General features: G+C 42.0%; 1 protein-coding gene across 5 annotated transcripts in view; it reads right to left on the bottom strand.

Moving 5' to 3' along the window:
- Window positions 1-434: 434 nt before the first annotated feature.
- Window positions 435-26,023, bottom strand: part of dbn1 (drebrin 1) — a 118,899-nt gene continuing 93,310 nt past the window's right edge. The window contains exons 2-15 of one of the 5 annotated variants that reach the window (XM_085421351.1): window positions 25,322-25,377; window positions 21,485-21,597; window positions 16,587-16,661; window positions 14,446-14,589; window positions 14,273-14,350; window positions 12,113-12,264; window positions 11,915-11,972; window positions 11,362-11,418; window positions 11,148-11,262; window positions 7,872-8,000; window positions 3,191-3,319; window positions 2,297-2,793; window positions 2,093-2,192; window positions 435-1,667 (exon numbers count right to left, since the gene is read on the bottom strand). In XM_085421351.1, coding sequence (XP_085277477.1) covers window positions 1,612-1,667; window positions 2,093-2,192; window positions 2,297-2,793; window positions 3,191-3,319; window positions 7,872-8,000; window positions 11,148-11,262; window positions 11,362-11,418; window positions 11,915-11,972; window positions 12,113-12,264; window positions 14,273-14,350; window positions 14,446-14,589; window positions 16,587-16,661; window positions 21,485-21,597; window positions 25,322-25,377 — 1,759 coding nt within the window. In that variant the 3' untranslated portion in view covers window positions 435-1,611. Of the gene's footprint in view, window positions 1,668-2,092; window positions 2,193-2,287; window positions 2,794-3,190; window positions 3,320-7,871; window positions 8,001-11,147; window positions 11,263-11,361; window positions 11,419-11,914; window positions 11,973-12,112; window positions 12,265-14,272; window positions 14,351-14,445; window positions 14,590-16,586; window positions 16,662-21,484; window positions 21,598-25,321; window positions 25,378-26,023 lie in introns of all 5 variants that reach the window. The other 4 variants (XM_085421350.1, XM_085421347.1, XM_085421348.1 and 1 more) reach the window with 4 other exon arrangements.

Consider the following 26,023-nt stretch of genomic DNA (forward strand, 5'->3'; position numbering starts at 1 on the left):
AATCCATCAAATAATGTATGCTAAGCTATCTAGCATTTGCACTCAAATGTCGTTTAGTTAATAGTAGCATTAGCAAGCAAGCTATAACTTAGATATGCTACACAAACCATTACCACAGTTAGATAGAAATGTTAGCTAAATAAAAATTTAAGGTAGGCCAGGTATTTCTTATTTCTTAGGCTACTCTGTCCTCAATGTTTATTTGAACTATCAACTGAAAATAGTGTTCTTCTAACGTCATTAGCCTGCAGCAGGGAATTATTAGCAGGCAAGCTAGAGCCCCAAACCATTATGTTATCTCTAGTTTTGGCTCAACTTCAGTCTCATTAATGTTTCGCTAGAATTTTTTTTTGTTAAAGTAGCAGTAACAGTTAGTTAGCTACTTCCTTGCTAACTTTTTTATACTAAAATCCTATCTTAAGTCACCATCAGTGTTTATTTTTTCCATCCTCAAGTGAAACTTTGTTGTGCAATTTGATTATTGATTGAAAATACATGACTCCTTGACTCTTCAGCTAATGTTAGCTAGCACTGCTCACTGTTGATACTGTTTTTTTTACAAAAATGAATTAAAGCATCCATCCCGACTTCTCTTACACCTAAAAACGTCTCATTTTTAAGATTTTGGGAGAATATTCTAGAGAATGAAAATCATACAAATTCACACCTTAAAGCCAAACGCTCCTAAAAAACCTGGAAAAATAGCAACAGTAAATTTCTCTAGATTAGCTGCAAAAACTGCTCGTTTTTTTTGCTGTGTAAATATATAAGTGAGATAAAAATACAAAGCTTTATAGAATCAGAGGGGACGGCTGATAGTCGAGCTGTAGATCTTCAACAAGGTCACGAAAGAAGAAAAGTGCACTGAAAAAAGCAATCAGATTCACAAGCCATTTAATCTTGAATTCATTCAGTAAAATCATACAAAAGGTGTGGAAAAAGGTCAAAAAGGAGCCACAGTTTGACTTTGAGAACAGATTGCAGCTGAGAAACACCAGAATAAATAAAATATTTCACCTTGTTTCTGTAAAGTGAGCTCTAAATACAAGATTAACTGACTTGCAGAGGTGAATATTTTCAGGAAGGAAGGGAAGGAGGGTGGTGAAAACGAGGTAAGAAGAAAACAGAGTGAAGCTATACATGGCAGCTGTATTGATTGGCTGTATTAGTTTTATAGGGTGTTATTGAAGTACTACAGACTAAGCGTGTCGGCCACACGCCAGGCTTCATTGTCTCTAAAATGCAGCAGTGCGCTACGTGTAATTATCATGTACACAAACAAAAAAAAAATCCCCCCACTCCCAGCTAATACATCTGCATAGCAAAAAAAAAAAGAAAAAAAGAAAAGAAAGAAAGAAAGAAAGAAAACAGCAAATAAATAAAATAAACACAGAAAAGAAAATCATTCCAAACCGTCAACAACCCTGTCTTTTTTCTGTGGCTACTGATTCTAAAAGATAATACAGAAGTAGTTTTGATGCAAGACTTGTTATTATTACTTTTTTTGTTTGTTTCTTTTTATTTTTTAGAAAAAAATTCTGTTTCTTCATGAAGCACACTTCCTACTTCCTCTTGGTCCGGTGGCGGTGGTGTGGGTGTCATATAGGCCGGTTAGTCATCTTCATCGTCAACCACGGGGTCCGTGTCCCAGCACGTGATGTCAATCTCTGAGTAAACACACACACACGGATGTTTACACACACATCAAACTTGTGTTTAGCAAAACTAGGAGGCTTATTTTAGCCTGATATGAGTTTTTGGTGCTTTAAGCAAAAACAAATGTTAGTGATTCTCCTGCCAAACCGACCAATTAGAAAAGGAGCTCAATTCACTGACCAATCGAGCCCAAAAAGGCTGTGAAGTCTCAGGATATCCATCCTGTCAAGACTCAAAGAGTCACTCAGACTTTGAGACTGGTTGGCAACCTCGTGTTTCGAGGGAAAAATGTGTTTTCCAAACTAGCTGAGTCTCAGTAGAAAACAAATCCCTTTATGGTTGTTTTCACTAAGGGTGTTAAAAATCTACCAAATCTAACATGCTGAGGCAATAAGGACGTGTCCAAAAGCAGCTTTATTTCAGCTGATCGTCTCACCTGGTGGCTTGTTATAAAAGACCGGTGCGGGTTTAGCCGAGGACTCCTCTGTTGTCCCGAATTCCTCCTCCTGTGATTGGCTGAAGTAGCCCTCGCTCGCCTGAAACACCAACAGAGAGATAGAAGATGAGCGAAACGACGACCAATCAACCGAGAATCTGATCTTTTGTTTCTGGAGAGCATCAGGAGCATCACCTGGCTCACCTGAGTGCCTTCTTTCAGCAGAGCCTCCCCATTGGTCATCAGCAGCTGTCCGTCATCCAGCTCCTGGCCCTCCCCAGATGCATGCTGCAGTGCATGCTGGTAGCTGAGGGTCATCTGATCAGAGCCCGTCACGTCCACCAAACTGGACGGGTCGTCTTCGGCGCCAGTACCCGAGCAGAAAGTCCCGTCCATCATGTCGTCAAAGCTGAGGAGCGGCTGAGGCCGGCCGCTGGCGGCAGTGGTGCTGGGCGGGAGGTTGTCATGGAGGACATCTCCCATTAGGTCCACCAGATTGGAGGACTGGGAGGACTGGGCGGGCTGGGCGACGTTGGCTGGAGGGGCGGAGCTGCCGCCCCACAGATCAACCAGGCTGTCTGTGCCAGACTCGCACGCAGAGACAGCGGAGGAGTCGCGGGCCTGCGGGGCGACGCTCTGCACGGGCTTGGTGGGCGTCGACTCCTGGACCGGGGGTTTCTGCTCCTGCTTTGGCACCAAATCTGAAGGAAACAAGAACAATTTCATTTAAAAAACTGAGTCACTTTTAATGATAATCAGTTTCTTTCTAATTACCAAAAAACAGATTCTTAGTGGATTTCTGTTTTGGAAAAAGACCCAATGGAGCACCGTGGAGGAGGCTAACAAAAATAAACTAAAACCAGTGTTCGTCAGGTTCTGGGGACTCTTAGATTTTATAAATGGTCAGAATAGTTATTTATATTTATTTATATTGAACCCGAAATATTTCCGACCTCTAATCCGTGGATATATTTCCCTTTTTTAAAGGGTGAAAATGTCAACATTTGGAGTTTGGAGGGATGAAATTTAAATTTTGTTATTTTGTGGAAATCTGGCAACGCCATGGTCTGTCGTCTGATTGGTCGACAGAAGTCTTACCCCACTCGTCTGCGTGGTCTTCCTTCTCATCCCTGCTGTAGTCATCTTTGATGGGCGTGGTGACTATTTTAGGAATGGGTGACACGGTGGCCATGTTGCGCTCTGTGCTCACTTCATCGTCATTGTCCGCTGAAGGGTCAAAAAGAAAGATTATTGAAGGAAAACTTTGGCAGCCGTCACCAAAAATCCTCCAAGACTTTTACCCACGAGCAGGTGTGTCGAACTAACACAGAATCTGATGCTTTTATCTGAAGTTCACACTTTGTATAAGGCTTAGTTCAGCTAAATGAGGGTAACAGGTGATTGTGACCAGGTGAACTCCACAGTCACATCCTGTGTTACTTCAACACGTTAAACATTGCACAAGATCGCAGCAGCCACATGAATTTTGTTGTCACATGACCAACAGACAGGCAGATTCAGTCACTGCGCCCGGTTTCAGACCCATCGTCTGTTCTGTCAACAAACTGACATCATCAGCTGAGCCAATCAGATTTGAACCTGTTGTCGGGTAAACAGTAAGCTTCTCCAAAACTTTGTTTTCAGTCAGCTCCCTCACTGTGTTATGTTTAATGTACAGGCAGCATCACGCACTCAGTTGTGAATGCCATTATTTCAGTGAGACGTCCACAGAGATAGCTCAGTGTGTCTGAAAGTTTTAACGAAAAGTGAATAGACAGTGAGTGGAAAACACTGACGGAGTGGTCTTTTTTCCTTGAGGCCGAGTGCTTCCTCTTTGCGGTGTTTAATATCTTATAATGCGGCTGTTTAATGTCAGAAGCGTGAGACAGAAGCAGTTGGGGTGCAGCAATGAGGCACTTACAAACTCAGGCAACAAAGTGACCAAATGCTGCTTCTCTGGACAGCTGAAGCAAATGAGGAGTGAGGACCTCTGTCAGAAACCAAGACACAGTCACAATGATCCAATGGGTCATGAAACAGAAGCAGGTATCTAACAAAAACTCACTGATATGTCATTACAACATACCAACACATTGTGGGTGAGTCACAGCTACATCAGGTACACACATCCAACAACAAACACCATCACAGTGTCAGTTAGAATCACGAGAATCACTTCCACAATGCCATTTCTCCAGATGTTTGATGATGTTGAGCTTCATGTTGTGTTCAAATACCAGAACGAGACTTCCCACAAGCACAACAACGAGGAACGAGAATTAGAGAGGTAATAAATGACTGAGTCCTAAATGGGTTGGTTCTCAATTCACCTGGAGGTAGAAAACCTGATGAACAACCCCTGATGACGATATTATCAGCTGTATTTTTATTCCTATGTTCAGCACTTCGGTCAGCGGTTACCTTTTTTCCAAGCTCTTATAAATAAAGTTGCCTTGGCTAGTAACTATTTGCTGTTTTACTGGTATCAGGTATTTATAACGACCAATAAACAAAAAGACACATGGAAAGAATTCAACCATACTGCACAGTTTATTCACCAGAGGGCACTCTGCAAATTCTCTGCTGGCAAAACACTTTTGAAACGCCACAAACAAGAACCATCAGAGTCGGGCAGAATATAAAAACTACACGTAACAAAAAGTTAGACAAATCTGTTCATGTTTTGTGTCTGAATGAAAAAATAAATCTGTACCTACAGTATAATATTAAACCAAATAACTGCCATCAGTGTTGTATTTAAAAATCCTGTCCTTCTTTTTGATTTTCATCTAGCAACAGCCAGCAACTACTTGCTAACCTGTCAGGTAAAACACACTTTTCCATAGCAACCAGTGGTTGTTGACCAGTTTCTTGCCCTGTGTGACTGAGATCTTAGTCAAAAGTTAGCAGGTCAGCTGGCTAGCTGATATGTAAACATGATAGGTACAGCATGGAGATGAAAACCTAAATACCAACAAACTGTGTTAGTGTTAGCAAAGTTAGGCTGCACAGTTTTTAAACCAAATGACCAATTATGCTGTGTGTAAATGACCGATGATGTGTCTTCAGCAAATAGCCAGTGTTAGCTCGCTAACTAGCTAACAGCTAGCTAGGTTGTTTTTTTAGACATTGCTGCCTAATTTTTTATCTTGTATGAAAAATTAAGTATTTTCCTGAAGTCACAGCCAATGACAAAATGCTGTAGCTAGCTCTACAGTCACTGCTAAACACTATAAATGTAATTTCCACTCAGTGCAGATACATCTAAAACACGGCTATCCTGCTGACATTTGTGTAATATACACTTCACCTCATCTCCGTGGTGTGCACAGCGTACACGATTATGGCGAGGCTAATATAAATACATTGGCACAGTTAGGATGGAGAATGAGGGTTAAATAAAATAAAAGTTCATGTGGAGGCTCTCCGATGGGCGCCATCCTGTGACAGGAAGAAGACGCCAAAAACAGAACAAACTTCAGCCAAGAGAATGCCTGAGATGATCTGTCAACACCACAAGATCATTAACACAATGCTGCGTGATTTGGATTACTCATTGGGATGTTAATGCCCACACTGAGCTGAACGACGTGCTGCACATGATGCTAATAAAAATTCTCAGAGGCAGAGAATGACGACCGAATAAAAAATCTGCCTGTTAAAAAACGAAAACGGCATTCAAGCGTAAAGACGAGAACTCCAGCTTAGACCTGCAAACTGCATCATCAGAGGTTTGATGTGTCATCGCTTTACAGGCGGGAGGTAAACAGTGTTTTACTTTCACTGAGCATAATAACGTACACATGCAACTACACACACACAGTGAAGATCATGAAGGTGGTCTGCATGATTTTATTTCTAATATCAACTAAACAGGTGAATCGACTTTATCTTTCATGTGTTCTTGTAGGCCTGGTACTCTGAGGGTCCATTATTGAAATATCTGAGTTTTATTTGTGATGTACTGATGATGACACTGGTAAAGCCAACCAGCAGCGAAGGGATTTGCTGCTTTTAAGGAGGACCTCCAATGATTTTCCTTATTTCCTGTTCCTGTGGTGGACGCTCATATTAGAGTTTCCAAAGCTGTGCTGAAATAGCCTCGCGCCCTCTGCAAAATCAAAGGTTTCTGGACTAAACTTAAGATGTTAAAAGGCTCTCTGGAAGTCTGGCTCTGCCATATAAAAACCACCGTTATGGTCTTTAACCTGAATGACATCGAAGTTCAACATTCAAGCATTCACAGGCCGACTGATGGCAATGGCGACCGAGTGACGGCTCGACGGTGTTACACACACACATACGCACTCAAACACTCACAGTCGGTCAGTCGGGATTAAAGATGGCAGCAGGAGTGTGTTTATGAGTGTGTTTGTGTGCAGTCCAGGATCAGAGGCAGAGGAGGAAGGTGGAAGGAGAGAACCTGTCAGATCCCTGAGATTCAGCTCTCGAGAGAAGTGAAATCACTTTTACAAGCGTAAAACATCAGAAGTAGAAAAATTAAATACAGAAACATTTACAGAAAAAAAAATCAGCAGCCGACTGGACGACATCTAAAGGATGAAGACTGGAGGGGACGACAGACTCGACATCTACCACACAAAGCAACAAACAGCTTTGCTTTGAAACAGGTTTCACTGTTTCCACAAGTTAGTGCAAACCTGCTGTGTGAGAGTCAGCCTGCAGGGGGGGTTAAAGTGCACGAGGCGAAGAGGAAGGTGGGAGGGCGGCCTCGTCATCCTACAGCTAACGCCGCCAGCATGCACGATACAGTGAACGCAAACCAAACTCCAGCTTCTGTCGCTTTTCATGATGCTTGGATGCTCTTGTCTCCGTTATCGCCTTAATCAGCCGATAGTAAAAGGTAAAAACGAAGGAACTGGGGAATTTTTAGACGCTCTCGTTCAGTACCAGGAAGTGGAAGGAGGAAAGAGTTCGGGGGGTGTTTAAAGTGGGAGGTGATGGGGAAGTTTAATGGGTTGGTGCTGAGATGTGTGGGGCGTCACAGTGTGTGCTAAAACTAAGTGCTGAAGATGAGAGGATGAAAATGCATGTTGGCTGAAATAACTGAATTTTTAGTGTCTTGATGCATCTCAATCATCCAGGAAAGTAAATCTCCAAAAGTTGAATCTGTTCATCTGGACGTAGCGTTCTCCCACAAAACGCTACGTCCAGATGAACAGATTCAACTTTTGGAGATATGAATTTTTAGTGTTTTTAATCTGTTTTTAAACTTGCAACCACTTTCAAGTTTGTAGTTAATCCAGGTTAGAAATGTTGCTCTATTCTCCGGCATTCCTGGGTTCATAATCTGTGACTGGGGGCTATTATTTTATTTTGTATTTATATATTAATGTATTTTATATTATATTTGTAATTTTATAGTATTTGAATAACTCTTTATTATCTTGTACATCATTCTGACAGCTTTCTTCTGTTTAAATGTGCTTTATAAATTAATGAATCCATTTTAAATGTCCTTATAAATGTTACTGTATGAGGCTCCAGTTCCTGTACAATGACAGGAAAACTGATCCTGAAGAGTTTAATTTTCAGTTTACCCTGAAAGCGATATAATCCTGCAGACAGGAAGTGGATTGTTTGCGGTTGTGAGTTTTACCAGTCAAGCTGGAGTACCGGTGTAACCACGCGCAGTTTCATCCTCTCATGTTGGCTTTGCTGCAGTGTTTCTGTGTTTGTGGAGGGGACTCATGTGTCGGGAGAGATGCTCGACCAGGCTGCTGGTTTCCTCTTTAACTTCTTCTTCTGCTGTACCTACCGGCTGCAGCGGTGGGCTGCGTCCGTGCATGTGGCGGGGTGCGGAGGGGTGACATGCCCCGGTGCGGGGGGGTCGGACTGGGGCTGCTGGGACTGTGCTGCTGCCTCAAGAACGGGCTGTCCAAACGGCCTGGCGGTCGGGACGACACAAAAGCGAAGACGGGAACACACAACAAACGAGAAAGAAAAAAAACAGCGACGCACCACAACAGAGACGTGAGGAAGACAGAAAAACAGAGGGAGGAGAGGATTGTGGGAAGAAGATGAAAGAGACGGGTGTCAAAAAAATCCACCAAATTTCACAGAGTGGAGAAATGAAAGAAAAAGGAGAGGAGGAATGAAGTAAGGAGGTGAGGAGGAGGAGGAGGCAGAAAATGGAGAGAAAGAAGAGAAAGGTTAGTGTGGTTTAAACACACCGCCTGCAGACAGCATGCTGTTAGGCAGAAAGGAAAAGCTGATGGCGACTTTCTCTGAACCAGAAAGTGTCGGAATAATTCAAACCAGAAAACAGAAAACAGTCTTTGGGATCTGTGGACGAGTCTTTGATTGTTATAAATAACACATCGTGTTGAAATCCTGCAGTCGTTTACAGCCCGTGCACGCTTCAGTCACGCTCCTGTACTTTAATGTGTCGGGGCCTCGGTGCGGGGCTGCGTTGGCAGTCTTAAGTTGTAACCAATCATCGTCCCAGCCCAAACTGCAGCTCCTCTAGTGGCCACTAGATGCCATAAGAGAGCACCCGCAGACTCCCAGCTGGCTACACGAGCTAACGTCACTGTGAAAATGAGACAGACTTACAAAAAAGGTCTCAAATTAAACGTTTGCTATTCAGGTTTGTCTGTGTTTGTTCTAACCAATGCCGCGCCAAACCCTGCAGACAAACAACATAAAATGATGCAAGCACGCAAAGGGTCAAAGGTCACGCAGAAGGGCTGTGGTTTGCTGTGATTTCAGCAAAGAAACCCGATTAAAACCTTTCTAGAATAAAACAGTCCAGTTTAACAGCTGGATGGACGACGCACAGCAGCAAACTGACAGTGAAGCGTCACTTACATGAAAACTGAGCTTCTTTTTCAAAGGTTCATTTCTATCATTTATCTGAATGAAAAGAAAACCTTTGGAAACTCTGAGAAAACGGCACAAACGGGAAAGCTGGAAAGCACATTTGTATATTTGGCAGGAGAAGCTGTGCTGATTTGAGGAGCTGACGTAATTATCTGGGGATGGAAAGATGAACTTACTGCTATTGTTGCTGTAATTAAAATATGTTTATCTGCAACTACATACATAAACAAATGTTAAATATTACAATATTATTACAGCTTGAACTTTGTGGATCACTTTGAAGATTGTGTGGTTAATTTATATTTTGTTCATGTATCCACCTCTGCACGCTCTACCGCTGTTGAAGAAGCAGCAGTGCTGCAGAAAACATCATTTTATAAAACATTTTAAATATGAATAAAGATTATAAACAAAACCAAATGATTGGTCCTGTAGAGGCTGTGGGGGGGCGTACCTCTGAAACATATACAATCAGACATGCTGGGGCTCCACAGCTGGCTCAAGCCGGTTAACAGAAGTAATCCACCAATCAGAGAGCGAGGTGAATCAAATCCACCAGTAAGAATGCTCCAAACCTTATGAGCTGATCTCACTGACATTAACTGCCCCTGTCACTACCTGATCCGTACCGGAACGCCATCGGTACCCCGCATGCACGAAAGGTGTCTACTTCCAATAATGAAACATTTTAATATAATGTAGACAAAAACGAAAAAAAAAAAAAGAGTTACGGATCAGGACTCCCCGATCCGTACCGCGCATGTGCAGGGGTTTTCTTCTTCTGTTCGTTTAATGGCAGTTTACTCCCCAGTGTACAACTATTTAGTGATAGTCGAGTGTGTTTATGCTTGTCTGTGTGGAGAGGATTGATTGGAATAGTGATGATGATGTCCGCTATCACTGTCAATTGTCAGTAAACACGTCATCTGGCTGATGAATCTTCACGTGACATATTACAAAGTCTGTATTATTAACTCTGTAATTAGGCGCCATTCTTCTTATTTTACGGCGCTGTTGTTCAATCGGGGAACGCTCTGTGTTGAGGAGTAAAGCATGAATTTGTTTGTATACGGATTATCCATAGTTTAAATGTCCCGGTGGTTGAAAAGGAGGCAGAGCTGTTGAGAAATGCTAGGAGCTAACTGGGCGCTAACCCTATCATTCAAATATATTGAACGTCGCAATGCTGGCAAAGAGAGGAAGTGACGTAAGATTTGCGCATGCGGGGTACGGATCGGGTAGCGACAGCCCACACCTGTTTCAGTGAAGCAGCACCTAACGTTGCCATGGTGATGGAATTCTGTAGCTAACTGTAACTGTGGCCGCTCTAAAACCCAGAGCCGTTGGATGGAAGAGTTGCGTCATCTCCATTCACTGTAATGGACCATCTTTGTACAGCAATGGTGGATCATGGAGCAGTAATATTGTAAGTTAGCAACATAGGCTAGCTGTGGCATAGAGGTATAGCAACACGGAAGTTTGAGATGAATTTTTCAAAGGTAAGAAGTTAAACACCAGTCTGTATGTTATCAGCACGCAGTCCAACTGTCCACAGGAACTATTTGAAGACTGCACGACCCACGTAACCACCCCGAATTCTGAACCCCTGCTGACAGGACTCTCACTTACTCAACAGCTCTGCTAAAATCGAGAGCATAGCTGCTATCGACACAGTTTATGGACCGCGGGCGTCCCAACAAGGTGCTCCACATATGAGTGTGTTTTTGTTTTTTTGCTTCTAAAAGTGACACTGTGACAGGGAAAACTAATAAAGTAAAAAATGTGCGTTCACCAGCAGGTTAAAGAGAAACATCTGTCTAGCTTCTCCCACTCTGTCAGTTCTGCAAACATCTGATCGATTTGAACAGGCTGCATCTGTGACAAATGATGCTACAGGCCAAACAAGGAAGAGTAATTATCCAGTAACAACATGTGGTGGGAGGCAGTTGCTGGGTGATGTAATCAACAGTTCCTTAACTGTCAGAGTCCACAGATCGAGGACGATGTTCTGAAAGACTGAAACATCTGAGGCTGTTTCCCATCAAGGACGGTTTGCTTCACCAGTTTCAAAGTCAAATATTAGTAAATCATTTTTTAGAATAAAAAACATTTGCCGTTTCAAAGATACTGTATCATATTTTCCACGAGTCTCTCGAGTGCTTCTCTAGCTCAGCACGAGAACAAAGGTCAGGTGAAGTTTTGAAGTGTTTACCGCTCCGGTGGATGGAGACGGGCGAGGTGTCCACACTGATGGTCATGGCTCTCTCCTTCTGCTTGAAAAACTCTCGAGGGTTTCCTGACCGCTGAGCGATGATGGCCTTCGCCTCCTGGAAACACAAAATAAACACAGAGTGCTGATTTTCTTCCTCTTAAATGTTCTGCGGCCGTTTCTGGAGACGCTCTCTTTCATCATTCTCCAAACTGACCTCTACCTCAGATTCCTTCTTGTCCAGATTGAGGTCCTCGATGCTCGGCTCTGCTACCTGAGGAGAAGAATCCAGTGATTCATATGTAACACAAAGCAGAGAGAAACTCGTTCACCTGTGAATAAATCAGTCAGACGTCCTGAAACAGCAGACAAATGAGCTGCACGCTCCCACCAGCAGGGGGCGACACAGACTGTGTTTGCAAATAGTAGAAAGTATCAGTGGATACAATCTTGCACTCAAAGAAAGGTGTTTAGATTTTACTGTGCCACACAGACTCGGATTAAGATGTTCGGAGGCCAGGAGCCATCAGGCAGCTGATTGGGAGATATTCTGAAAAGTAACACACGTCTAATCACTCGCTTCAAAAACTGAACACGCTGTCACACAAATTAGCCTCATATCTGTGTGGCTGTGGACTCGGGCAGTGCGAGGCTCTGTTTGGAGGCAGAAATAATAACAGAAACCAACTGGAGATGTGTTTTTAATCAGAAAGTCCACCAAGAAGCAGAAGCTGGCTTGTAATTACTGGTTTCACTTAGCAAATACTTACTACGGGGGTCTGATCCCGCAACCTCTCTTTGGCCTCTTCCTCCTCCTGCATCTTCTTTCTGTTCACACACAAACACAGATTATAGATCATGAAAAGACGATGTAGCGTCATCCTGTCATTCGTGCACACGTGAACCTTTTGACCAAAAATGATTGTGTTCATTGTTTGTTTGATGATTGCTGTGCCGTCGCTCCTCACCTGTGCTCCTCGATCTGCTGCTCCCTCTCGCGGTACCTCTTCTCTCGGTTCTCCTGCTCTTTCCTCTCCAGCTCCATTCGCTCCTCCTCGAAGCGCTGCCGCTCCTCTGCCAACTTCTTCTTCTCCTCCTCCTTCCTCATCTCCTCTTCACGCTGGAGACCGGACACACACAAATGACCTCTTTCAGAGTTGTAATAAATCTCTCGATCAGTTAATTAATGAAGCCAGATCTGGTTCTGGGCGTTTATCTGAGTGTCTGAAACAGTGAAGGGCAAATCTGGCAAACATCCCGCGGCTCGGTGACGCTCGCTGTCATTTCGTGTTTAACTTGAATGAGACAATAGCGACACAGCCGGAGGATGCAGCGACATCTGACTTCGTTTCTCACGTCTACCCAAATATATCTGTGATTCACATTATACTAAATAACTGTCACATATAAGGACACAGTTTATTAAATACAGTGTGAGATAAAGTTTCGTTTTACAGGTATTCTCAGCACCTTTGAGAGTATTTCAGCAAAACATATATGCGCTTATCTTTTAGCTTAGTAGCCTGGCTTAGCTTGAATCAGCTTGCAAACTGACACCTTCGGTCTTGATTCACAACCAGGGGTAGAAAAACCCCAGAAGCTATGTGGAAAATAACTACAACAATTACATTTAATTAAAGAACTAAACATGTTTGATCAGAAAAGTTGGCAAAAGTAATGAATACGTAAGAAAACTATTGAAATCGCTATATACTATATATAATATAAGTGCTTATATACCTGCTAGCTTAGCAGGTTAGCTTAGCTTTAATCAGCTGGCAAGTAAAATAACTGTCAAGCAACAGAAAAAAATGGTTGAAACAAATATATAACTAAACAAATACAGTTGTTAGCTAAAAAAAAAAAATCACCAAATGTAAATGTGATTCGCATTATATTGAAATTATGGTTGTTAAATGCTACATAAAATACCATGTCTGGATAATGAATATAAAGGTTAGCCTAGCAGGTTAGCTAACTCCCCACAGGGGTACAAGTAAATGGTAAATGGCCTGTATTTATATAGCGCTTTACTAGTCCCTAAGGACCCCAAAGCGCTTTACATATCCAGTCATCCACCCATTCACACACACATTCACACACTGGTGATGGCAGCTACATTGTAGCCACAGCCATCCTGGGGCGCATTGACAGAGGCGAGGCTGCCGGACACTGGCGCCACCGGGCCCTCTGACCACCACCAGTAGGCAACGGGTGAAGTGTCTTGCCCAAGGACACAACGACCGAGACTGTCGGAGCCGGGGCTCGAACCGACAACCTTCCAATTACAAGGCGAACTCCCAACTCTTGAGCCACAACAGTAAGATTAGCACAAAAAATACAGTCAAATAACTGAACATGAAGGTAAAACCTGACTAAAGAAACAAGCTAAAACTAAAACAAACCGCTGAAATACAGTCGCTAGTTAGCACACATAAAGAGCTGTGAATTAGTTTTCTTGATTTTGAATTATTCACTAACTCAATGAATTAGATATATGGAAAAACAAATACTGTGAGCCAGAAAGAATGACAAAATATTATAAATGCAGTAGCTAGCTAATATATGAGTGAAATGCTGTGAATTTTGCTGAAAGCATAGCTAACAGCTCAATTGCTAGCTAACAATATACTCGAGTTGAAAGAACGTGAAACTTTTTAAAGTCTTAGTCTTTCTGTTTGGGTTTGGGAACTGAAGAAGCATTTGTACATGGAAATAGCTAAGGATATCCGACCTAATGAGGGATTGTTGTGAGCAATGTGCTAAAGTGCCGTGTGCAGATCTCTGAAATGCCACCAGCTTTGGCAGCGCCCTGTAATAATGAGGACAGTCTGTTTGTGAAATCTGTCAATAAAACTTAGTCTAAGGCCATCAAAGACCTCAAATGGGATGCCAAAAGGTTCTTTACAAGCGTCATCATTGCTATAAATCTGTAGCATCTCAGCACCAATTCAAAGGACGCCTTTTGGCATCTATGAGCTGTCATCAGCTAAAAGAAAACACAGCATCTGACCCCCTGGGCTGGAAGCTCTCATCTTATGAGTTGTAATAAATGAGCATTATATCTCCTTTTTTTTCCCTTCCCGTCTTTGTTTTTCCACTCACTCCCCCCTCCTCGCCTTCTTTACCTTGGCTTGCTCCCAAAACTCCTGTCTATTGATTTTCTTCATCTCCACCTCTGCGTTGGTCTTCTCGTACACCGTGCCCTGCACCAGGACAGACAGGGGAACGGGTCAAAGCTCTCGTCACGAGAGAAACGCTGTTTTTATAAGAGATAAAGTGTGCAAGTCTCTCTTTCTACCACGTCTGCGTGCTCTTCATCTCGGGTCTTCAGACGGCTCAGGACCGGGCTCGCCACCGCTGCCGTCCCATTGGTCAGGCGCTGCCCGATGGCCATGGGGTCGATGTCCTCCAGACTGCTGGCATTGATGATGACCTCCACCCCCTGCAGAGAGACAGAAACACGATGATCAGTCAAGTCTTCATGAAAGCTCTGAGAGTTTGTGGAAACATTCATTACAATTCATTCATAGCAGTGAGGACGTTCTGAGGAAATGAATCTAAATCAATTTAATGTCCTCTGAAGTGATGGAAACACAGCCGTGTGTGTGTGTGTGTGTGTGTGTGTGTGTGTGTGTGTGTGTGTGTGTGTGTGTGTGTGTGTGTGACTAAAAGGGTCATTTAAAGCCCGTCGGTGTGATGAAGTCGACGCTGTGTGGGAGAGAGAACCGCCACTTAGAATAATGACACACACACACACACACACGGAGAAATATATAAATAAAACATCACCTCCGCTTTAATCTCAATCTTTTTATCTACACTATAAATCCAAAAATACACACTGAGCCAGCTGTGAACACACTGCTGTGTGACACACACACACACCTCGGCTCAGAGCTGGTGTTCGTCACACACACCTGTTCCTCCTCTGTGATCCTCCTACAGGTTTTAAGCGTCTTTTCCAACCGAGCGTTGGGAAAACATTTAAACGGTCCTTACGTGACACAATTTAAAAAAACAACAAAACCTCAAAAACACTGAAGCAGGTTACGAAACGAACATGACATCACTTCACACACGATTGCCGTGATCGGGGTTTGAGATCATTTCCCTCTCAGTGGATGTCAGGCCTCTTAGACTGAACAGCTCTGGTGCTTCTGACGCTGTTGCATCCACAGAATCACGCACAGTGAAATAACTGAGCTTTTAATAAACTCATCTGAGCAGAAATCTAACAGACTGAAAGTAAAAGATGGACCTACAGATGTGGCCAGACGTTTCCATTCACATCGAGTTTATTTAGGATTCATTTAAATTGGCTGGTTTCCTGTTATTGGCCTGGCTTTGAATAAAGCCTACGAAGTTCCAACAGGGTTGAAGCTGTTGATTTGTGAAGTTCATTGTAGAAGCTCAATGTTGTCCTGCTTTCTCCATTCCTGAACCAGCCACGATGGGATCATTGTCCTGCTGGAACATGTTTGGTCCAAGTATAAACCGTCAAGCTGCTGGTATAAGATGAACTTGGTGCGATGTACCAATACTACTGGCATCAAAACAGCCCGACATCATGATGCTTCACAGTTCGGTAGGTTTGAAATTCTCACCCTTGTTCTTCCAAACTAGTTTTTGTCATTGCAGCCAAACAGCTCGATCTTTGTCTCATTGGACCATAAACCTTTTCTTTAGAAGGTGTTCGGCTCGTCCATGTGGGCAGCTGCAAATTTCAGTCGAGTCTGAAGGTGTCGATTCTGAAGCAGTCAGCAACCTCTCGGTCCATGGTGATGTAAGACCCACTTCACTGTGGATGATGGTGTTCTACCAGTTTCCAGTTCATCGCCTTGGTGGTTCCTGGTTGTTCCTGAACATCCTAACACCTTCCCTCTATTCTGAGGGTGATAGTTGGGGTCTTCTTCCAGACCTCAGTACTATTGTATAGTGTTATTAGTTTTTAATTATCTTGATATTCACAGTTGTGTAGATAACGCACTCAGCAACGCTCCCAACTCGTGCCTTGGACTTTCCCATTGTTTACACTAAGTGTTGGTCAATCCAATGAATCATTTTTATACTGCCAACAGAAACTAGCAGCTGTAGCCAATCAAGATCACTATCCTCTATGCATAGTTCTGACCCTGTTTGGATTATAGGAAATCTAGAATAAATTCAAATTTGCACCAATTCTTGTTTCTTAAGAAGAGTTCAAAGAAATCATTAAAAGCTCAAAATTATTACGACATTCATGCCCATGATGAAAACGGCAGAGGAGCCGCCCCCTGGTGGACGTTGAAAAGAGTGCAGCTTTAAGGCACTTTTACACTGGTTTCCTATTTCAGATGTTCAACTTTTATAAAATACATGTCTTACACACAAGATGAATATGAACTGTCGTGTTTATGGTTTCTTTCTGGGACTATGTACGACTGCGGTGCTGGGTCTGACCTGGAAGAATTCTGCGATGGTGGCGACATGGCTGGCACAGGCACACTTCCTGGCATCTGGCACATCATCTCCAACCTGAAAGAGAACAAGAGACGGTGTAACAACAAAAACGAGAGTAAAAAGGACGGCGTGAAGAAGAGTTGGATGAAGAAACTGGTAAAAAAGAAGCAAAAGGATGCTAAATCAACCAATCAGGATACACATGCTAATTTCTTTTGTGCTTTTTGTTACATTTAGTCAAATATCCACTAATTATTTTGTCTTCCAAGTGACCAAACTGAAGGGCAGTTTCTCCCTCCCTTTGGTCTCATTAGGGCTTTTGTTTAGCCGTGGTCATGTTCGGTTATTGCAGCAGTTGTATTATAACAGGATGTGATTCAGTAATCACAGCTAATTCATTCCCACACAATACAAACGCAGTGCACAGCAATTACACAGGAAAACAGCCCCGTCTCAGCTGCATTCACAGCCATTCATCTCTTATCTGTCTGTGAGTGAGCGTCGGATGAAGGAAGAGAGAAGGAGCCGCTGCTTGGATGCTTTCGCAGCATTTTTGAAGAGGAGCATTTCGAAGACCTTTTATTCCCATTTTGGGACGTTTTTTGGCACCGTTGAGCCTGGTTTGGCCCGGTTAGCCACAGTCTGGTGCCCTTTTGGCTGCTAATGTTGCTCTGTTATATTGTGATGGACTCCAGTGGCTCCTCTCCCAGTCTCATTTAACCATTAAATACCTTTTTGTTTCTCTCTCAGTCTCGGTTTGCTGCATTAATGACCATATCTCTTATTTTCCTTCCATTTACCTCTGGAATTGTGTTATGGGGGGAAAAAGCAGCAATTATAGCTAATTTCTGGAGGACGGATTGTTTCAGTCTGCCTCTCGCTGCACTGTGTCATTAAGCTCCAGCTCAGGGCGCCCCTGCTGTTGTCAGGTTCAGAAAAGAAAGCATCCATCATGAGGCTCTCAGACTTTGTTTAAATGCTTTCAGCGCACGTCGCTGGAGACTCTCAGTGTGTATAACTAACCTTAACATCACAAATTATTCATCCCTTCCTGCTACACTTCCTTTTCATCATGAATTAAACGGTAACTGCTCCGTTAGCATGCCTGGTGCTACGACTCCATTTCCTTCCTCTCTGGTTTGGCCCGCACTTTAACTGGAGGTTTTCACTTATTACAGCGTGAGGAAGAAAAGTCCACATCCTGCTTTCCTATTAAAACCACAACATGAAGCGCTTTAAAGACAGTGTTTAAGATTTTCATCATCATTTTACCTGCAGGTCTCCTTTTTAGTTAAAAAACAATAAAAACAGTCAATTTTTATAATTCCAAACATACATCTTGTTCCTATTCTTGCTGACTCCGAAATGCCAAATACGTGCTTAAAGTTAAAGCTTCTAGAATATGTTTAGCGCCACCTTGTGTCAGGACAGAACGTGATGTCACTGGGTCGGTTACTTGTAGAAGGTAACCAAAAAAAGAAAGTGACCCATGTCTAAGAAAAAAAATATCTATAATATATAGGGCTGTGCGATATGACCAAAATCTCATATCCCGATAAAAGACATCTATCGTCCGATAACGATATAAATCACAAAAATGTAACATTTTCTGTAAAGTCTGTGAATCTCGGGCAGCTCGACTTGCGTGAAGTGTTTCCAGCTGTCATGTAGCGGGAGTCGAGTGTTTTAACGATGCATGAAACTAGGGCTGGGCCATATTATACCGTTCACGGTAATACCGGTATAATGTTAGGCAACGATAGGAAAATGAAATATCGCGATAGAATGGGAGTAAAATGCGCATGCGCAGTGCCTTTGTTTTCATACGCACATGGCCGATTGTTGAGTGAAACAGATGAACCAGAATTGGTTTGCAAAAATGGTGCAACTTCCGTGATGTGGAACTGGTTTGGTGTTTGTCCGTCAGATACACGACAAAGCACATTTTTTGCAGAACATGCAAGCGGCCGTTGTTATTGTCGTATTTGTCGGACTAAGATGCTCTTAAATCTGGGAGTAATCTGGGTCCTAAGCTCCGTATGCTTCAGGTCAAACAACACTGCAGCATCACTTAGAGTTAAAAACTGTCTAAATTCTTTCATCTTTAATAAAACGATCAGCATTGCTGCTTTACCAGGTGTAACTATGAAGTTTAACTTCCAGGCATCCATGAAAACTAAAGTTATTACATTTAACGGAGTTAGAAGCTAGCAGGAAGCTAGCGGAAGTTAGCTCGCTAGTTTCGCTAGTTACCTAAGCATGATATAGCATGTTCTGACTGAGAGATTTCTGAAAAAAAATCAAACGTACAGCTCTGCTATCACTTCCAACATAAATGAAGACAGGAAACTAAACAGCAGTGACGTTTGTAGGGTTACTGAAGTTGGGCTAGCTGGTATATAATGATGTGCTACGTGATCGCTAGCGACACAGCTATGTTAGCATAACATAAACAGTGAAGCTGGAGGACGAACACTAACACTTTTCCACTTATAAAAGTTAACGTGAAGGTTCTTCATGGTTAGAGACAAATGCAATCGCATGGCAGGATGTTGTAAACGGACCAAACTTCAGTCAGGAGAACAACTGAGATAATCCATCCACAATATGAGGTTAGTCATTAATAGACTGCAACAACATGGGAATAGAGCAGCTGCCAGAGAATTCAACATTAATGAATCAATGGTACAGAAGTGGAGGAAGCAAGAAGAATGAGTTTAATAAAGTTTGATTTATCTGACTGCTTTGTTTCGCTTAATGTGCCTTATAATCCCGTGCACCTTATGGTCCGAAAAATACGTACTGCACACTGCAGTTTAATGTTGCAAAGCACCTCTTTTTAACTTCAGTGGATATTATACATGGTTATGCTCAGGATATGTCAGCCCATTTCTACTGGAAATGCCTTTTGGTTAAACTTTCAGCAAGGAATTTGCATTTGCACTGTTACATTTTTATAAAGCTTTAATGTACATAAAAACCAGCTTCTTGTTTAAGTGAAAATAAATGGAAGGTTGTCTTTTTGCGCTAGTAATGTTGTGGAGTTGTATTTTGTCTCGCATCAATTATATCGTCGGTTATATCGTTATCGCAAATTTTCAAATATATATCGTGATAAATATTTTTGGCCATATCGCCCTGCTCTACATGAAACGATACATTTTTAGACATAGGTTGAAACGGCCGCCGTTTCCTTTGTGAGTATTTATTACACGGCGTGCTGCGGGGAAAAGCCTGTTCTAACGTTTGCGTCTAAGGTTTATTTTTTAGCACCTGGCGGCTCTTTTTTACTTCTCATCCGTAAATAATCTGCTCTTTCACGTGATTCGGTTTATTTTGAAAAGTCTCAACAGGATCTTGAGCTTTATTGTGAAAGGTTTATGTGGAACATAAACAAGCGGACACGCGATGGTGTTACCGTCGTTGTTGCTAACGACAAAGCATAAAAACAGGCGCTTGTCTGTCCGTAGTGTGGTTATATTAAATATAAGAGAAAGAGAGAAAGAAGAAATTAATATAGCCACTACAGTGACCATCAGAACCATGAAAAAATATTGCCGTAAAGAGTTTATTTTGCGACACCACGAAACAAACGATAGCGTAAAATGAAACGACAGACGTTTTTATATCGTCATCTGATATATATCGTTATATCGAACAGCCCTAATAATATAGCAAAATAAACACCTTCTGATTCATGGATACACCTAAGTTTGTTTTAGGTTTAGCTAATTTAGAAAGAATCAGCTTCACTGCTAATGAGAAAAATTGCTAGGTACGTAATTTAGCAACATGTTTAATAGCTAGCAGACAGCAGATAAAAGTTCACATAGCACAATGGATAACAACAGCTATTATGATATATCTCTTTTTAGAACGTTACTTTTTCAGCTAAAATTAAGGAGTAACTAACAACACATTCATGCTCATAGAGATGCTACAGCTAGCTGACCAACGTTAGCCAAAGTCCTAGCTTGTGACCTGGCCTAGCTTGTGTGCTTGCAAACTTTTTGCAGAAGCCAGACAGTTTTTTGTCGTTACAGAATAAATAAAAACATATTAAGTAAGCTAACATTTACCCTACAGAAAGATATTTTTATATAAAGACAGTTTGCTTTGAAGAAATTAAAACAGTTAAGCTTAACATAACTTCTAATGTGACAATCTGCTAGCTATTTGACGTATCAAAGTTCTACCTAAAGTGCGTAACGTAAGCTAAATCTTCTAATTAGCATAATTATAATGTTTTATCATTTCTTCATATGATCTGTGTTTAAAACTATTAATTTTTGAAGTAACGAAAGCTCAGATTCAGATAAAGTAGAAGTAGAGAGAGGCTTAAAAGACTAAAGTACATCTGACACAGAATATAAAAAGCACACTTTGTTTCATACACAGACTGATTATCTAAATCATGAATATAACATTTTCTGCCAAAGTAAGAGCATTTCTGGATATTTCATTAAGTGATTTTTGTAACTCTGTCTTTTACACATTTTAATGGACTAAGCTCAAATGGAAAAACATGATGCCTCAGTGAACTCCTGTCCAACCAGTGATTGATTCAGAATGTGAAGACAGTTGGTGGGCTGGTTGGCCACTGCTAAACAAATCTGGTACATTAATCGAGTTTCAGAGCTTCTCACACTTTCACTACAATCGCAGCATTTGGTGACATCAGCGTGTCTACGACCGCTGCCGATGCCACTCTTCTTCCAGCTGCTGAGGCTGCAGCGACGACGAGTTTTAGATCGCTCTTATCGGCGCGTCCTTGTCAAATAAACGACTAAATTGAAAATGTGCAGCGACCCTCGATGACTCTGATATTCTCATTTATAGCATTGAAGGACATTTCAGAGCGTGCCCCCTCCCGTTTCCCCCTCGTCCCAGCGACTCACCCAGTTGATGAGGATGTATCGTGGCAGAGCGGCGGTGGGCTCCTTCAGGCCGCAGAAGCCGTACATCACCCTGCCGCTGTCAAAGGTCAGCGTGATCTCTGCCAGGCCGCCTCCTGCAGCACAGAACAAGAGTTCATTATGACTGCAGCACAGTCGCAGCCATGCCTGCTTTTTCAGCTTCTGCTGACTCGCTCTCCACGGGACACCAGCGTCACCGCTCAGACACCTGAGAATAAAACTTTTTAATCTACACTTCCAGTGCAAGTACAAGTTAGTCACAGATTATTAAGGTGATTACTCACATTAAGAATAATATTTTCTGTATTAAAAGTGTGCAGAAATTTTTAACTGAGGCCTTTTTGATCTAAAAGTGTTTATATTTGTTCTCTTTCCAGAAACGAATCCACAGATTATCCACTAATCTATGGATTCGTTTCTGAAATAATAACTTAGAGATTATAAGAAACGGTCAACTTTCCAGCATAAAATGTCAGATAAGTCAGACTCTGAGAAAACCTCCCAGTATAAACTGGAAATACTGAACTAGAGATTTCTGTCACAGTAAACCAGAAAATTCACTTTTAAACAGCCTCAAAAGTTTCAAAAGGTTCTTATTGAGTAGAAAATAGTACTTAAGTAACATATCACCATAAAACTTAGCCATTAGACAGACAGCTACTTTTTGTATTGCAAATTTTGTTTAATTTGACCTTTAAATATGTAAATGAGATATTAGACGTGCAGTATTTGCATAAATATCCCACAGACAAAGTGCAGTGAAATAACAGCTAATTCTGACTTTTGGACCTTTTCTCTCGATTAAAAAAAAAAAAAAAAAAAAAAACATGTTATGAAAGCAAAACAGATTAAATTCTCTAAAGTGACGAGTGCATAAAAAACTAGAGTTGTTCCTTGAAATTAAATCTCCAACATAATGAAGTTTTCAGTGAAGTGAATCACTCTCTCTGTACTTCTAGATTAGCATAACAATGTGAACGCTCAATGGAAATAAGCAGATCCTGTCTGGGAACATTCCGGTGATGACTCATCATCACACAGGACCATTCAGATTATTGTCAACTTCACATCAGCAAACACAAAACATCTGGAGTTCACAATGCTACATAAACGTCTTTAAACTTCCGTGTTAAAACAGATCACACGTACTGCATAATTCATTTAGGAACAAGATCTTTCTTGGGGGGGTCACCACAGCTCATCATCTGCCTCCTTCTCACCCTATCCCAGCATCCTCCTCTGTCACACCTGCATGTCCACTACATAGTCCCCACATTAATAAGTGTCCCGCCTCCACCCTCCCGCTGCCTGCTAACATGCCATCCCCCTCTCTGCTTCCTCTCTCTTTGGCCAGCAGCAGTGACAGTTTCTACCAGCTGTGTTGGCTAATCTGGACCCCAATGATTCGTGATGGAAATCTCATTCTTGATGATCCACATGTTTGATTAAGAACAAGATGAAACTGCAAAGAATGGAGATTTCATCATCTTTGGCAGCATAATTCAAAGATTCGGAGAAATCTCAGCACAGACTAACGGACACTTCTGTCAGTGAGCACAGCTCATCACTACATCCAGCAGTTTTGGTTAAATCTCTACTGTGCAGAGAAAACAACAGACTGAAGCCACCACCATCTCTCAGGAGATGAACCAGCCCGCGTGGAAATCCATCCTGTGGTCTGACCAATCAGAACCAGTACAGAATTAAAAACCAGCATCCACAATGATGTAAGAACAAACAGCATAGGTTACTATCACAGCAGTGACGGCGCCATTAATGCTGAATGATATAATGTTTTGAGATTTTAGAGTATAATGGTGCAAACATCCTTTTAATTGAAGGTCCTGCTTGTTTCACAGAGAAAATCTCCACATACTCCAACACTTCCACTCCAGAACATTCATCTACGGAAAACAGGTGGAAAACTATGAGACTTCGCTCTCATCCAGACAGCACCCTGTCCTGTGGTCTGAACCAATCCGTGAGATAGATTAGCCTGCTGGGGCAGCCAATCAGAAGAGAGTTGGCGTGAATAAAGCTAAACCTGCTTGTTTCGGTTTAGGATAAATAAGAATGACTTTGAACTGTGAGTCATGCAAAGCTATGCTGAACAAATGCAAGAACTAAAACATGGAGCTTAAAAAATGGTTAATCTGGGTTAATTTTACTGGTTTTATTCCACAGCTTATAGGTTTGTTTAGGTTTGAAGGTTTCCTGGGTAGAAGTGTCTTCAAGCATCATCATCATCATCGTCCCTGCAGCATTTGTGATGCAAACACTTCACTTTAGCACTTCTTTTTATACACTGATGATTACATTAGGCTTGTAGAGGGTTATTCAGACGAGACGTTCACAGATAAAACTTTATTTTTATGTATGTTTGAGCTCTTCCTGTTTGAGCTCAGCGACAGAGTGAAACAGAGCAGCAGGAGGTTACCGGGTCTCACGTAGATTATGACTGAAATTCAGATTCATCCTTTAAACCACTGTCAGTTTCTTTAAGTATTTATTAATTTAAATGATTTTTCCTTCTTTACATGTATTTACTTTGTATCAAATTCCCAGTCAGGCAAACTAAGGACAGCCTGTAGTGTTATTTGGTCTTATCTGGGTCCTCAGCTGTGCTTTAAGCAGACGTTTAGCTACATTCAAAAGATCAGTTTTTATTACCTAACTGTAGCCTACTCTCTGCTTGTGGGGTGAGTGTGTAGACCAAAACCAGTGTAAACAAATCCAATCAGCAATGGGCTCAAACTACCCCCCACCCCCAGCCCCGCATATGTGAACGTTTTCCTCTTTGCTTTGTGCACAAGGACACACATCAGTGGGTTTTTCAGTTTATTTAACTGAGAATAAAGAAGCATTTTCGTGCCCAAGAATATGAAAAAATTAAAATAAGATAAAATGGTGAGTATTTCACAAACTGCTGAGTCTGTGTTGCCAGAGTAAACGTGCACACAGGTCAAAGCTTCAGCTTCAGCTTCACTACTGGAACTTTAACATTATGCACTCCATACTGTACAGTAATGCCACTGTTTTGCACATGTCTCACTCTGTATATTTTATTTTATTTATTTTATATATTCTATTTATTGTTTACTCTATTTAATTTGTAAAATATGTGTACACACACACACACACACACACACACACACACACACACAGAAAAATATTTAGTATACACATCCAGAAATGCATATACTATTATATATTGTACATATATTTATTAGTTTCAGATGTAGCCATTCTTGTATTTTGCTTGTTTACATTATTGTATTTTGCACAACTCTGTTGCTTGTGAAGCTCGCACACAAGAATTTCACTCACATGTGCTGTACCAATGTACCTGCACATGTGATGTGACAATAAAAGTGATTTGATTTGATTTGAAGCTGTCTCTGAACGGATGCGTGTGAATCGAGCCAGATTTGGACTTTCACTCTGCTTCTGATGTTTAACATTAACCACCGTGCGCACATTTGCTAAATCCTGGCTAACAAACGACACACAACACACACAGTGACAGCGAGCATCGAATCAGGAGGGGTGCCATTACTCTGTAATGATCCTGCAGCGCATCATTAGCAGAAATGATAATGAATCTCTCTGATGGCTCAGTAACAATCAGGAGACAAAGAGCATGATTGCTTTTACCCCCAAAGCTGCAGCAGACGCTGCTCATCGTGATTTACAGCCGCCGGTCTGCAGAAGCAAATTGGAGCCAATCTGAACGCTCGCCATTAAAACCTTTTTCATTAAAAACACAGAAATGATGTCAGCGACGGGACAGGAGAGGGAGTCACATCAGCAGAGACTTACCTCCGGACGCCGCCAGCGTCAGGTCGTTGCTTTCATCCTCGTATGTGTACAAGGCCCTGTTAGAAACACAGACAGAGTGCTAATTAGACACAAGTAACGAGGTACAAATACTTTGTTACTCCACTTAAGACAATGTTCAGGTATTTTACTCGAGTATTTATTTTTGCTTTTCCTGCTGTGCACGCTCGGTGAAGTTTCTCCAGGAGAACAGAGAAGAAAAACCCACAGTTTGAGTCCCGCCTTTCTGTTCTCTGTGCAACGTTAAAGCTCGAGTTTTTCATTTGTTCTTTGCTTAAGTCTGAGCCCCAGAAACTTCTCGACGCAACGATTCAAACTCTTTGTTTGGGTTTGTAAAAACAATGAGACCTCGGCGTCCGGTCTCTTCACAGCTCTGTTTACTGGCCGCTGTGCTCACGTGCACGCAGACACTCGTGCTGCTTTTCAGCCTGTTGTTATGGAGCAACACTTTCTTTCCAAAACAACTCACAGCACAAACCTCCAGCCACTGCATGAACCAGAGAGTGCTCTTAGAAACTCCCATCAGCCTTCTCTGTGGCGAGTCCTGTCAGACAGGCCCCATCCCCCGAAACAGTTTTGCAGCAGATAACAGACGAGCTGCTGCACGACGAGGGAGGTTCACAGGCCGGCGACTCCAGCCGTCAGCACAGCTTCAAAGACCGTCCTGATTATTTGGTTTGACTG

Source organism: Rhamphochromis longiceps, linkage group LG10 (genome assembly GCF_057381845.1).
Source record: "Rhamphochromis longiceps isolate RC_006_pf linkage group LG10, R_longiceps_female_GT1.1, whole genome shotgun sequence".
NCBI classification, from domain to species: domain Eukaryota; kingdom Metazoa; phylum Chordata; class Actinopteri; order Cichliformes; family Cichlidae; genus Rhamphochromis; species Rhamphochromis longiceps.